Source organism: Indicator indicator, chromosome 29 (genome assembly GCF_027791375.1).
Source record: "Indicator indicator isolate 239-I01 chromosome 29, UM_Iind_1.1, whole genome shotgun sequence".
Classification (NCBI taxonomy): domain Eukaryota; kingdom Metazoa; phylum Chordata; class Aves; order Piciformes; family Indicatoridae; genus Indicator; species Indicator indicator.
In genome coordinates this window covers 4,269,547-4,283,005 of record NC_072038.1, presented here as the reverse complement: position 1 = coordinate 4,283,005, position 13,459 = coordinate 4,269,547, and the positions used below count along the sequence as shown (strand labels likewise).

The window sequence follows — 13,459 nt, the reverse complement described above, 5'->3', positions numbered from 1 at the left end:
CTGCCTGGCTCTCAGGGAGCACCTCGGTGACGAAGACTCGGCCATCCACGTACCTGGGGGTGCAGTCAAGCCCTGGCTCAGCCCTGTGGGCCAAGCTCAGCTCTCCCATCCTTTCTGTACCATCAGCAACATTTCACTGATACACAGAGGCAGGGAAAAGCCACCCACAGAAAACAGATACCACCAAATCCAAGCTGATGGGGAGAAAAGCACCCAAGACAGCCCTGATGCCCTCAGCAGGGCATTTATCTCCCCTTTTTTGGGGAGGTTGAGTGACACTGTGTCCAGATCTCACTGGACAGTGGAAAGGAGGATCAAGAGCTCCTACCTGAGCACCATTCCCAGCATGTGGCATGGGACCATCTCATAAGTGATACACACCTGGAAGAGAGTGACAGGTGACAGTGGCCCTGGCAATGGCCACAAGATGCCAAAAGAGCATGACCAGGATGAGGGGGAGCATGGGGACCCCCTGCCCTAGACAATTTCTGCCTCTGATGCCAAACAAGGGCTTCATAAGTCAGAGAGAAGCCAGTCCCCAGTGCCTCGTGCTGGCCTGAGCCCACCAGCAGCTGCTTGTCCCTTATTCTCTTTTGGGATTTGACTATGCTCAGACCCCAGAGGGATAAATCTGCTAAATGGATGGGATGGGCAAAGCAGCAGGTAAACACTTAACTCACCCATGAACCCTCCTGCTTTGCCCCACATGTCCCCAATGCAGCCAGGGGACAGCTGCCACCCCTCCCTGAAGCCACTGCCATTTGCAGCAGCACTTACTGTCACATCACATTAGCCAGGGACCCGAGAGCAGCCAGCTCAGCCAGGAGCTCTTGCTGTTAGAAATGCCCCAGAGCTAGTGGGGTCTCAGCCTCTGCAGCAGCACCATGGCTCGATACACACCATAACCAGCCCCACAATTGCCTTCAGGTTTTTTTTTTTTTGGGGGGGGACGACACACATGACTCTCTGGGGTTCAAAGCCAGCAGAGAGATGCTCTTCCTTTTTCAAAGGCATCCCTGCTATTCCCAGTGCCTGCACTGGTATTTCACCCAGCAAAGCCAAGAGCAAAAACAGCTTACTCTGTGTCAGACCAGGGAAACAGGGATTTGCAGGCAAGAAATCAGGGAAAGGAGAATAGGAAGTTGCTTGGTTTTACTCCCAAGAATGTTGGGATCAGGAGGCACTGGGCAGGATCCAGCCTTGATGGCAGAGGTGGCTCTGTTCATGCTGGGGAACCTGAGCCAGCCCAAACCCAGCTGTGGCTGGGTGGAGAACTGCATGGCAATCCCTCCCCACCAAATCCTTTTCTGCCTTCCTCCTTTGACTCTTCACTGAGGACCAGGTGGCAGAAGGATGGCTCCAGGGAGAGCTCTTACCGGCAGCAGCCAGCTCTCATCCAAGAAGCTGCAATTCTGCAAACAAAGGAGTGTCAGCACCAAGGGTGCTGGTGAGATAGGAACCAAGGCCCTGTGCTGGCAGCCATGTGCCAGCCACCACCACACCGATTTGTCACTGTACCTGCAGGTCCAGGGAGAAATCCATCTCTGTCACCACCAGCAGCAGTGAGAGGAAAGGCTCTGCAGAGAGATGGGGATGGAGTGGTAGTGTCACTGCTGAGTTCCCCTCTGCCACAGCCTCACAGGGCCATGGCAGAGTGCCGAGTAAAGCCCTTTTTGGTGTAACTAATGAGCCCTAGGGAGTGAGGGCCTCAGAGTATCCCAGCACTGCAGCACCCAGGCTGCTGCTGGAGGATCATCTCAGGCTCCTGCTGCCAGCACAGGGAGAGAAGAGCTGTGGCTCAACACCCATTTCCCTAAATTCATACCAAAGCCCACAGCAAATGCTGCTGATGTTCAACTTTCTCTCCATTTCTCCCCCTAAATGCAAAGCAGAGCTGCCTAGGCTCTGCTGTGTGAGCCTGGCAGTTTACAGTGACAGAGATCTGCAGTCTGCTCATGCACCAGCAGCATGGGTGATTTATAAGCCATCTAGGTACAGGTTTAACATGAGGTTATTTATCATAATCGGGAGATTAAAGGCTTTCACCCTGGCCTGCCTCCCTCCAAGGAGCACAGCTGTGGATGGAGTGGTGCAGCCTGTCAAGGCAACACAGCTATTTACTGCAGCAAACCCCCTGTGTGACCCCTTGCACAGAACCACAGCTGGGCCTGGCTGCCTCAGATCCGGACTGCTGGGTCTGATTCAGCCAGTAGCCTTGATAGGAAGAAACAACACAGAAGACACTTCAGAAGCAATTTTCCTATCCCGTGACACTAAACCCAACCTTAGACTGATTCAGTGTTTAAATATTTACACCTCTTTTTCCATCACTGCAGCAGCCTATTGAGATTTTACCACTAATTTTGGCTTAAACAAAACCAAAACACAGTGGTCTAATTTTCCTTCCTCCCCTGGCCAGCAGCACAGTGCCATACCACTCATGACAGCTGCCCCAGGGCAGGTTACATCCCACCTTAGAGGGGCCCCCCATCTTACCCAGCAGTTCTTCATTGCCGAGGATGGAGCTCAGTGGATCATAAAACTGAAACAGAGAAATGCCACCATTAAGCCACTGTTTCGCTGCCCATCACCCATGGGTCTTGGCTCCCCACCACGTGCTGCATCTCCAGGAGCCTGGGAGTCTGTGCCAGCTCCCTCACAGCCGCTGCCAGCACCTTCTCCTGCAGGGCCAAGCGCAGAAAGTACCGCCCATGGCCCTGCACTGTCTGCACCTTCTCACAGCCACCTGCCCTCTGGATGCTGATGGAGAGGGGGCTTGGCCTGTTTGGGGAGAGGAGAAACAGCTCAGGGCTGAAACTTTAGGAAACTCCCTACACCTGGGGTCTCTGGGATAAGCATATTGCAATGGGTGCCACCCATGGTTCAGAAGTTCATCCCCAGTCCAGCCAGGTGCCACTCACCTGCCAGTACCCTCCGTGGGAAGTTGCTCCAGCCAGTGCCAGTAATCCCTTCTCCTGAAACCCCAGGCTGGCTCTGCGGGAGAAAAGCAGCACAAGGCTCTGTCACAGGCGCTGGGACACTGCCACCCCTTCACCGGGCATGAAGGACCCACTCACGCCGGAGCCCCTTGCGCAGGATGGTCTCCAACAGCTGGCAGAGTGAGGCGAGGTGTGGTGAGGTGTCCGTGCAGGGTCCCCCGGCCTCCCGCAGCCGCAGCACCCCACCTGCAGTGAGGGGAACATCAGCACCCATGGGTGACACCCCCAGAGGGAAACACCCACGGGAAGAGCTCTGTGCACAGCCTCAGGGTGGGTCACTGATGCAGGAGAGGCTCCAAACCTGGGCGGGAAGCAACCCACACCAACTGCGCGCAATCTCACCGGGCACAAACCCAGGTTAAAATTCCTCACAGTCAAGGTCAGAGGCAGCAGCGCAGGTGCAAACACTCGGGCAGGCGGCCAGACTGACCCTGCCACGGCAGCCCCCGGGCCGGTCCTGCCTTCCGTGCAGCTAGGGGCCGGTCCTCGGGCTAGAGCTACCGGGGGAAGCGCGTACCGGCCCCGGGGCGCCCGCGCTTACCTTTGAGGGCGCTCATCAGCGGCTCCTTTCTGGCCATGGGCTTTTAGCCCCCGCCACCCCCCGCCGGGCGTCCCGCGGAGGCGGCCGGGCAGGAACCGGGATGGGCCCCGCCCCCGGGGAGGGGAGAACTACCGGCTCACACCTACCCACCTCCCTACCTGCCTCTGCTGCGTGCGGCGTCGCCCGGCTGGCATCTCTGTACGGGCCGGCACTATGTGCATGTCTGTGTATGTCCACATAGGTGCAGCACATCGGCGTGTGAGTGTGTGAACCTCAGGAGGTTCAGCATGGCCAAGGGCAAGGTCCTCCAGCTGGGTCAGGCAACCCCAAGCACAAGCACAGGCTGGGGAATGAGTGGACGGAGAGCAGCCCTGTAGAGTAGGACTTGGGGGTGCTGGTGAGTGAAAAGTTGGACAGGAGCTGGCACCGTGTGCTGCCAGCCCAGACTCAGCTGTGTCCTGAGTGCAGTATGGGCAGCACGTGAAGGAAAGGGATTCTGCCCCTCTGCTACACTCAGCTGAGACCCCGATCTGCAGTGCTGGGGCCAGCTCTGGAGCCCTCAGCACAGGAGAGACATGGACCTTTTGGACTGGGGCCAGAGGAGGCTACAATAATGATGCAAGGGCTGGAATCCCTCTGCTGTGAGGCCAGGCTGAGAGAGTTGGGATTGTTCAGCCTGGAGAAGGCTCCAGGGAGACCTTCTGGTGGCCTTTCGCTACTTAAATGAGGGGCTATAAAAACAGTGAGAAGGGACTGTACCAGAGACTGTAGTAACAGGACAAGGAGTGACAGTTCTAAAGAAAAGACATTTAGACTAGATGTAAGGAGGAAACTGTTTACACTGAGGGTGGTGAAACATTGGCCCAGGTTTCCCAGACAGGTGGTAGATGCCCTATCCGTGGACACATTCCAGGTCAGGTTGATTGTGGCTCTGAGTAACCTGCTCTAGCTGCAGATGTCTCTGCTGACTGCAGGGGGGTTGGACTAGGTGATCTTTAAGGTCCTTCCAACCCAAACCATTCTATGATCTTATCAATCTGTATACATACATGTATGTACCTACACATACATCACAAACATAGGCAGATGCTGCTGGATAGAGGTATGACACACAGTGACACCTATTACAGACATACCTGGACATATATATAAAATACACACACTGGCATATGCATTGGAATAAGATGCATGTAGAACAGAGGCAGGCGTGCATAAATATCCATGTGTATCCACACTAACATTAGCACAGCGCGGGCATTGGGGTGTGGATATGGCTATAGTGATGCAGATTAAGAAGTCCCAGGCGCTGGCACCGCCATAGGCACGAGGTGGTACAGTTGTGACTCTTGCCCTCCTGTAGGGATGCCCACGCACGGACACTCCTTCCGAGGCCGCAGTCCGCGGCAGGGGGCTGCGTGGGTCAGACAGGGTCTTCCCAACCCCTGCCAGGATCCAGAAGACCGTGAGTGCGAGAGCGGCCGCCAGCGCAACGCGCCGGTGCGGGGTGCAGGGCCGGTGCGGGGGCAGAGCCTTTGCGGGGGCAGAGCCGTTGCGGGGGCAGAGCCGTTGCAGGGGCTGAGCCGTTGCGGGGGCAGGGCCGGTGCAGGAGCAGGGCCGGTGCAAGGCTGGTTAGGGCTCGGGGGCGGGGCGGCGCGGAGCGGGGCGGCCATGGCGAAGGCGGTGGAAGATCCCGGTTCGTTCCCGCTGCTGGCAGCCGCCCGCCGGGCTCACGAAGCAGCTTTCGGGAGGGCGCCGGTGCTGGCGGCGTGGGCTCCCGGGCGGGTTAATCTGATCGGCGAGCACACCGACTACAACGGCGGCTTCGTGCTGCCCATGGTAAGGGCCGCGCTCCGCCGCCCCGGCCCCGTGCTCCCGCGGTGTCTCCCTTCCGGGTGCCCTGCCGCCGCCTGCCGCCGCCTACCCCAAGGTGTCCCCGCCAGGATCCTCCGCCAGGACCCTGCGGGGTCTTCCGCGATCCCCCCACCGCGCCCGGAAGCTTCATGGGCAGCATACCGCAGCCCGGCTCCCAGTCACCGCGGAGGGGTGCGGTACCCCCTTCCGGAGCGCCTCTTCCAGGGACTCAGCCTCTTTTCTGCCCCCTTTTCTGCAACCCCTTCAAACAGTTTTCCGTTCCCGGACCGTGATGTTTTGGTGGCGGAGGAGATTGGGAGCAGCTGGAGCTTCCTGCTCACCTTCAGCTCGGTGGGGAAGCTCCCATTCAGTCCTAAATCAAACCTACAGCTAATTACTTGTAGGCCGAGGAGTGTGGGAGCAGGGCAGTTCAGTTCTGCAGGCAGCAAAATTTCCACAAGCCTCTCAGGTCCTTGTGGTGGGTTTGCACTCCCCCGGAGTCCAGCAGCCTGGTGCTGAGCTGGGGTGGTTGGTCACAACGTACTAGTGCTGAGACTGACCCTGTCTGGCATTAATAGCCAGAAGGTTTAGTGCTATGAGTTGCTGGAGGGGCTGCTGGCTCCATGTGGTCAGAGTTAAGGGTAACGACTTGGGGACAGCCACAACTGTCCCCTGCCACCAGGGGGGATGCTCCAAGTGATGCTGCAGGGTCTGAGCCCACCTTCCCCACTCCTCCAGGCCCTGCAGCTGGGGACAGTGTTGGTGGGATCCCCCACACAGGACGGGACCATCTCCATCCTCACCACCTCAGCAGAGGCAGATGAGCCCCACAGGGTGCAGTTCCCAGCTCCCCGCCAAGGCAGTCCTCTGAGCCCAGGGCAGCCACACTGGGCCAACTACGTCAAGGGTGTCATCCAGCACTACCAGGGTAAGGCCCAGGCTGTTGGGTGGGTTACAGCCCTGCTCACAGAATCATAGAGGCATAGAATCATCTTGTTTGGAAAAGACCTTCAAGATCATCAAGTCCAACTGTCAACCCAACACCACCATGCCCACTAAACCGTGGCCTAAAGTACCATGTCCATATGTTTCTTGAACACCTGCAGGGATGGTGACTCCACCACCTCCCTGGGCAGCCTGTTCCAATGCCTGATCACTTTTTCAGTGACGAAATTTGTTCCTGACATCCTGTCTTAACCTCCCCTGCTGCCTGGTGCTCAGCATCCAGCTTTTGGTGCGCTCCAGAGGCTCTTCCAGTACTGGTGCAATCCTACAACCGCTGCTGGGGCCAGGCTCCAGCAGAGATGCTTTCAGCTCCAGAGACCCCTGTGTTTTTTGGGGGGAATGCCTGGGGCACACTCTGCCATGGATCACTCTGCATTTTAAAATGTGATATAAGTATATAGGGCCTAAGCAGGGGGCTGTAAGAAAGACTTTTTAGCAAGGCTTGTTGTGGTAGGGTAAAGGAATGGTTTGAAACTAAAAGAGGGAGATTTAGGCTAGACAGAAGGAAGAAATCACACTGTGGGTAGTGAGATCCTGGTCCAGGTTGCCCAGATACGTAGTAATGACTCATCCCTGGAACCATTGCAGGTCAGGGTGTTTGGGACTCTGAGCAACCTGCTCCAGTTGCAGATGTCCCTGCTGACTGCAGAGGGGTTGGACTGAATGAACTTGAAAGGTCCCTTCCAACCCAGATTGTTCTGTGATTCTGTGATATCAAGACAAGGGCTCCCCTGCATCATTTCCTCATGAGCTCTGAGGCAGGACAGCTCCCAGCCCTGCCAGGACTCATAGACTCTCTGCTCCTCTTCCTTCAGGTGGTCCTGTGCCAGGCTTCAGTGCTGTGATAGCCAGTGATATCCCCCTGGGTGGGGGCCTCTCCAGCTCAGCCTCTCTGGAGGTGGCTACTTACACTTTCCTTCAGCAGCTCTGCCCTGGTAAGGCAGCAGCTGATCCTGGCCTCTGCTTCCTCAGTTCCTGGGATGAAAGGGGTGCCCTCAGCAAGATCCCAAAGGCCTTGGGGAAACACCATTGTGGGGTGGGTCACAACCCCCTGCCACAGCTGAAGCTGGCACTGCTGTGGCAGTGAGGTCCCTCCAGCTCAATCTGTCCATACCTCTAAAGCCCATGGACTGCCTCTGGGGCTGGCTGGGGGGATCAGAGGATGTTCCCTTGGCAGCATCTTCTCCCCATTTCCATGTGCCCAAAACCAGAGAGATCTGAGACACCAGTGTCCAGTTATGGTATCCATCTGGATCTGGGGACCCATGCTGGCACAGATGCCATACGCTGGTGCAAAAAGCAGCACCTGCAGCTGATGCTTTAGCAAATGCCCGTTACAAGGCAAAGCAGCCCTTTACCTTCCTCTTTACTCCCCCTTCTCCAGGGCAAGGGGCAAAGGTCCCAGAGCTGCTGACCTGTGTCTCTTTGCTCTGGCACAGATGGTGGTGATTCGGTAGCCAAGGCGCTGGCGTGCCAGAGAGCGGAGCACACGTTTGCTGGCATGCCCTGTGGCATCATGGACCAGTTCATATCTGTGATGGGCAAGGAGGGCCACGCACTGCTCATTGACTGCAGGTCAGGGCTGGGCACCGAGCTCGCTATGCCGTGCTCACCTCCTCGGGCAGGTGGGGATGAGCTGGTCCCGTGGCCATGAAATAAACACAGGAGTGCAGGCAGGGGTTAACTCCTGAGCCCAGCCCAAAACCCTAACACAAGAGTGGAGCTTCCTGCATTTTAATTCCTGTGTCTTGATTCCTCCTCCTGCATCTTTTCTGCTACTTGCCTGGGCTGTCTGTAGGGTCTGCCGTGGGACTGATAGCTGGGAGGGAGTGAAATGCTCTAGTGAAATCCTAAACCACGCGGGCTTTTTGGAGCTGCCTGCCACATGGCCTCACCTGGATGGCCAAGGGCTGGAGCGGGCAGTGGGGGTGTCAGGCACACAGCCCGCACTGAGCTCTCGCTGCAGGTCCCTGGAGACTGTCCTGGTGCCGCTGGCTGATGCCAGCTTGGCCATCCTCATCACCAACTCCAACGTGCGGCACACGCTGAGCGGCAGCGAGTACCCCACGCGCCGGCGGCACTGCGAGGAGGCAGCAGCAGCGCTCGGCAAGGCCAGCCTGCGAGATGCCACCATGGCTGAGCTGGAAGGTGGGAACGAGCCCTCTTGCTGCTAGCCACTCCCTGGGCCTGGGTGCCCCACCACACAGCGTGGGGCGGCACCTGGGACGGGTGGGTGGGCGCAGGCACTGCGATGGGAGCACACCTGGAGTAGAGAAGCTGTGGCACAGGGTGGCTGTAGGACGGGGCTGTGCTTGCACTCAGCAGCGTGCCACAGACCCGAGTGGCTTTGCTGCTGTCTCCACAGCGGCCAGGAGCCGGCTGGGCCAGGAGGTGTACCGCAGAGCCAGGCACGTCATCGGCGAGACAGCACGGACGGCGCGGGCAGCACAGGCACTGCAGGACAGGGACTACAGCATGTTCGGGAAGCTGATGGTGGAGAGTCACAACTCCCTCAGGTGAGGATCACAGAATCAACCAGGCCCTCAGAGATCATCAAATCCAACCTATTACCTAACACCTCGTGACAACTAAACCATGGCTCCAAGTGCCATCCAGCCCTGGGGCCCAGCAGGCTGTGTCAGAGACACCAGGGTTGAGCCTTCGTGGGGTTCCTTTGTCTGTGGGTGCAGCAAGGTGGGCAGCCAGATCTCTGTTGTGCCTGTCATGGCTTGGCCTGCCAGGGAGGTTTAAGAAAAGCCCCACAAGCTCCTGCACTGGGGTTGCTGGGAGGAGGCAACCTGCCACTTGCATCACAGATGTGTGCTGCTTACAGCAGCACCCAACAAGGTCCCCTGTGCTCACAGCCCTGCTCTCCTAGCACAGAATCACAGAATTAATCAGGCTGGAAAAGACCTTCGAGATCATCAAGTCCAACCTATCACCCAACACCATCTAATCACTAAACCATGGCACTAAGTGCCTCATCCAGTCTTACTTTAAACACTTCCATGTGCTTCTAGGCAGGGCAGGACCAGGACCTGCAGCAGCCTGCATTGCTGCAGTTTGCCACAGCAGTGCACCAAAGATACGTTTCAGCTGTTCATGGTGCAAGGTCTATGGCCGTGGTGCAGGACAGGGCTTACCAAAGGTCTCTTCTCTCCAGGGATGACTATGAAGTGAGCTGCCCGGAGCTAGATGAGCTGGTAGCAGCAGCCCTCGAGGTCAGTGGAGTTTATGGCAGCAGGATGACTGGGGGAGGCTTTGGAGGCTGCACAGTGACACTGCTGGAGGCTGAGGCTGCAGAAAGAGCCCAGCAACACATCCAGGTATGTGACAGAAAAGTGCCAGGAGATGACTTGAAAGAAGCCCTCAAGGGCATGGCCCAGGGATGCCATGGAAGCTGTACTCTTGAGGCACAGGGGGTTGGTGTAGCCCATCCAGTGTCACTCAGGGATAGCCCCAAGTCTGTTGATGCTGCTAAGCTCTTGCAGGCAGCTCAGCACCATGCTAGTCACAGAGCACTACCCAAGGGCCTCATTGGGTTGAGAAAGGAAAAATGTGCCAGATGAGCTTCAGGAAAGCTGAATCTATCTAGGGAAAAGTAATCCAAGCTGAGCTTAGGCAATGCTGAGATAACCACCAGCAGTTAAAGCCCAGGAAAGACCTCAGTGTCCTCTAAATCAGTGTTCTCTAAATCAGCAGCTCGGTGTGCACTGGCAGTTGAGGCCACCAGCAAAATGGGGGTGTCAGGAAACAGAGGCAGAGCCTTGTTTTGCTGCTGTATGAGATCATGGTGCACCCTGTAAATAGGAGAGAGCAATAAAGAAGGGGCAGAGGAAGGTGTCTGAGATGAGAGACTGAAAGGGCTGTGCCTCTGCTGTCTGATGAGAAGCTGGGAGAGAGGTAGCATGACCAGGAGTTAGAAAACAGCAAAGGGGGGAGACAGGATGAGCATGGAGCTGACCCTCACATCCTCCAAAATAAAAATCAGTGACCTCTGGCTGAGTTAGGAGAAAACTACAGCCCAGGAAGTACTGTGCAGAGCTGGTGGTGAGTTTTCTGCTCCTGCCAGAGACCACAGATGTTGGCAGCATCAGTAAGGTCAAAAAGAAACTGGAAAAAGTCGTGGAAGGCTGTCCATAAGGGGCTGCAGAAGGGTCAGCTTGGGGATGTGTCAATACTCTCCCTGCCCTGAGGGGACCCCAGCCAGTGGCCAGGGCAGCATGCTGTCCCCAAAAACATCTCATGTGGCTGCTGTCTGAGGAGTGACCAGGACAGACAGATGATGGGGCTGACTGGCAGGGCCCTTCTGCTCCCCTGGCCCTGGGCTCTTGCCATGGTGTGGCCCTGGAGCACCAGCACTTACTTCTCCTCTTGTCTCCTAGGAGAAGTACAGAGGCACAGCCACCTTCTACCTCACCAAACCCTCTGGAGGGGCAAAGGCACTGTCCCTGTAGAGGGGCCACCACCTCACCTGGGCTCGGATCACCTTCCTCCAAGGCTTCACCAGGGAACCAATTTGTGTGTCTGCACCATTTGCCTAATAAACACAAAAGCATCTGCAGTTGTTCTACACCCACCTGAGCTGAACCACAGCACCAAGGACCCTTCCCCTGAGGAGACTGGTCTAGCTCCAGTTTGCACTGGTGTAATGAGCTCCTATGAGGGCCAGGGGGTCTGGTGGTGCCTCTGCAGCTGAAGGGGATGGGGATGGAGGAGCAGCAGTTACCAGACAGTATCACAGTACCTTAGAGGTTGGAAGGGACCTCCAGAGATCATCAAGTCCAATCCCCCTGCCAAAGCAGCATCACCCAGGGTAGTCCACACAGGACTGCATCCAGGTGGGTTTTGAATGTGTCTAGAAAAGGAGACTCCACAACCTCTCTGGAGAGCCTGCTCCACTGCTCCATCACCCTTCCTATACAGAAGTTTCTCCCCATCTTGAGGGGAAACCTTCTATGTTCAAGTTTGAAGCTGTTGTTCCTTATCACTGTGCACCACCCAAAAGAGCTTGGCCTCCTCCACTTGACACCCACCCTTCAGCTATTTATAGACATTGAGCAGATCCCCTCTCAGTCTTCTCAAGACTAAACAACTCCAGGGCTCAGTCTCTCTTCACAGGGGGATGCTCAAGTCCCCTGAACATCCTCGTGGCTCTCCATTGGATTCTCTGCAGCAGGTCTCTGTCTCCCTTGAACTGGTGCGCAGGTGCTTGGCAGAAGCCTCTGCTTGGGTGCTTGCTGCATGTGTCCTTCATCTGCTGCTGCAGATGGAGGGGACTGGGGGGAGTTGATTTTTTTTTTTTCCTTAAAGAAAAGGGAAGAGGCAGGCTGTAGAGAAAACATTTATTGAGTGCAATAGAAGCCATCTGATCAAAGCCCTGCTGTCAGAGTGGGCTGCTGGATCCACCTTGGAAAGGCTGAACCACCCCCACCAGCCCTAAGGACCAGATGAAGACTGAAAGGTGACACTGTTGTGGTGCAAGGGTTAGGTGCACAGATAGCATGGAGTGAGGGTGGGGTGTCACTTTTCAGTGGGATAGTCTTTGGTTAAAATGCTTGGAAGTGGGGCTCCCTTTTTAGGCACTTGCCAGAGTTTTACCCTGGACTGCAAAGCACAGGGAGAGGGTCATGGAGTCCCATCAACTGAAGAGGAATCCCCAGCCACAAAGGTGAGTTGGGAACAGGGGTGCAGGCAGGGTAATGCCAATGGTGCTTGCTCAGGAAAAAAGAGTTTGTTCTTGAAGGCACACTAAAACCAAAGGGGTGGTGAAGTGTCTCTTGACCCAAGTTCAAAACTGACCTAGTTCCAGCTGCTGTCCTGGAGCCTCCTGTGGACTTCCACTCATCCACTTGCATCTTTGGCTCAGGCATATGAGAGCCTTTCTACTCAAAACAGTCTGGAGTGGAGAGGGAGCTCTCAGTGGTGCCAGTGCTGGAAAGTCTTCTGACTCCAAAACCAAAATAAGAACAACAGAAGCAAAAAGCCAAGGTGCAGGTCTGATCAGATCAGGCAGCAGGGAGACCAGGCAGCTGCTGTTTTGCTTGGGAGGATGGCAGTTGCTGTACTGGGCAGGATCCTCCCAGCCAGTGCCTCCTGTTCTCCCATCCAGCTGGAACACACCAGGGAAACACTGTTGAGTGACACAGAGCCCAGTGAGACACCAGGCACTGCACCCAGAGCCAGAAGATGAGGCCCAGCAAGGTCTCAGCTCAGCCCTCCACCCAGCACCGTGTGAGGACAGCTACAGCTGAGGGCTGAAGGAGGCTCAGCTAAAGCCAAGTGCTGAAGGAGGCTGAGAGACTTGCTGAGGATGATGAGAGCCAGCTGTTCCCAGGCTTGCTCTTCCCTTGTGTTTCCTGGGGGATCACAGGTCCCTTTACTGACAGTGCTGTTGGTCAAAAGGGCTTTTACAAGATACCCAACATCATCTGCCCAAAAATCCAGGTACCACTGGCAGGGCCATCCCCATCCCATGCCTCCAGGCAGCACCCAGCCCTTCTGTGCCCGTGGTGCTGCAGCTGGAGAGCTCTTGGCTGGTGGATGCTGTGCAGGGAGGAGGTCTGGCTGCTTGCAGCCTCCTGCTGGAGTCTCCAGTGCTGGAGGATGTAAGTCCCAAGGCAGAGCCTGCCACAGCTCATCTAGAAGCCTTCCACAGGGCTTATTTGCCTTTAGATCAAGCTCTTAAGTAATTGCTTCCAGTGTTTCCTCTTTCTCAGCAGTCCCAGTGTCACCTCCACATTCAGCACAGATCTCTCCACCTCCCTTTTTCTTTATAAAATAATAAAATACATTTACATATATATATATTTTTATATATAAACTATGAAAAACTGTACAATACTGTATGCAAAAACCAGAACCAAACAAAACAAAAGAGAAAAACAGAGCAGGAGAGGGCAGCAGGAGTGCTGCTGTTGTACCAAGGGAAGGCTGCACTTTGCTGTCAGGGTACCAAATGTCAGCAGCAAAGGACAAACCCACAGAGGGGCAGGAAGGGAGCACAAGTTACCCCAAGCCCTACCCTGCAGCAGCTCTCCGAAAAAATAACCCCCAAAGAGCA

General features: G+C 56.0%; 1 protein-coding gene across 1 annotated transcript; it reads left to right on the top strand.

The window, feature by feature from the left end:
• The first annotated feature begins 5,208 nt into the window (after nt 1-5,208).
• On the top strand, nt 5,209-10,853 carry GALK1 (galactokinase 1). The gene is made up of 8 exons (XM_054393964.1): nt 5,209-5,376; nt 6,130-6,319; nt 7,212-7,331; nt 7,836-7,971; nt 8,363-8,544; nt 8,762-8,912; nt 9,560-9,722; nt 10,782-10,853. The coding sequence occupies exons 1-8, from the start codon at nt 5,209-5,211 to the stop codon at nt 10,851-10,853; spliced, it is 1,182 nt and encodes a 393-aa protein (XP_054249939.1).
• Nucleotides 10,854-13,459: the final 2,606 nt, after the last annotated feature.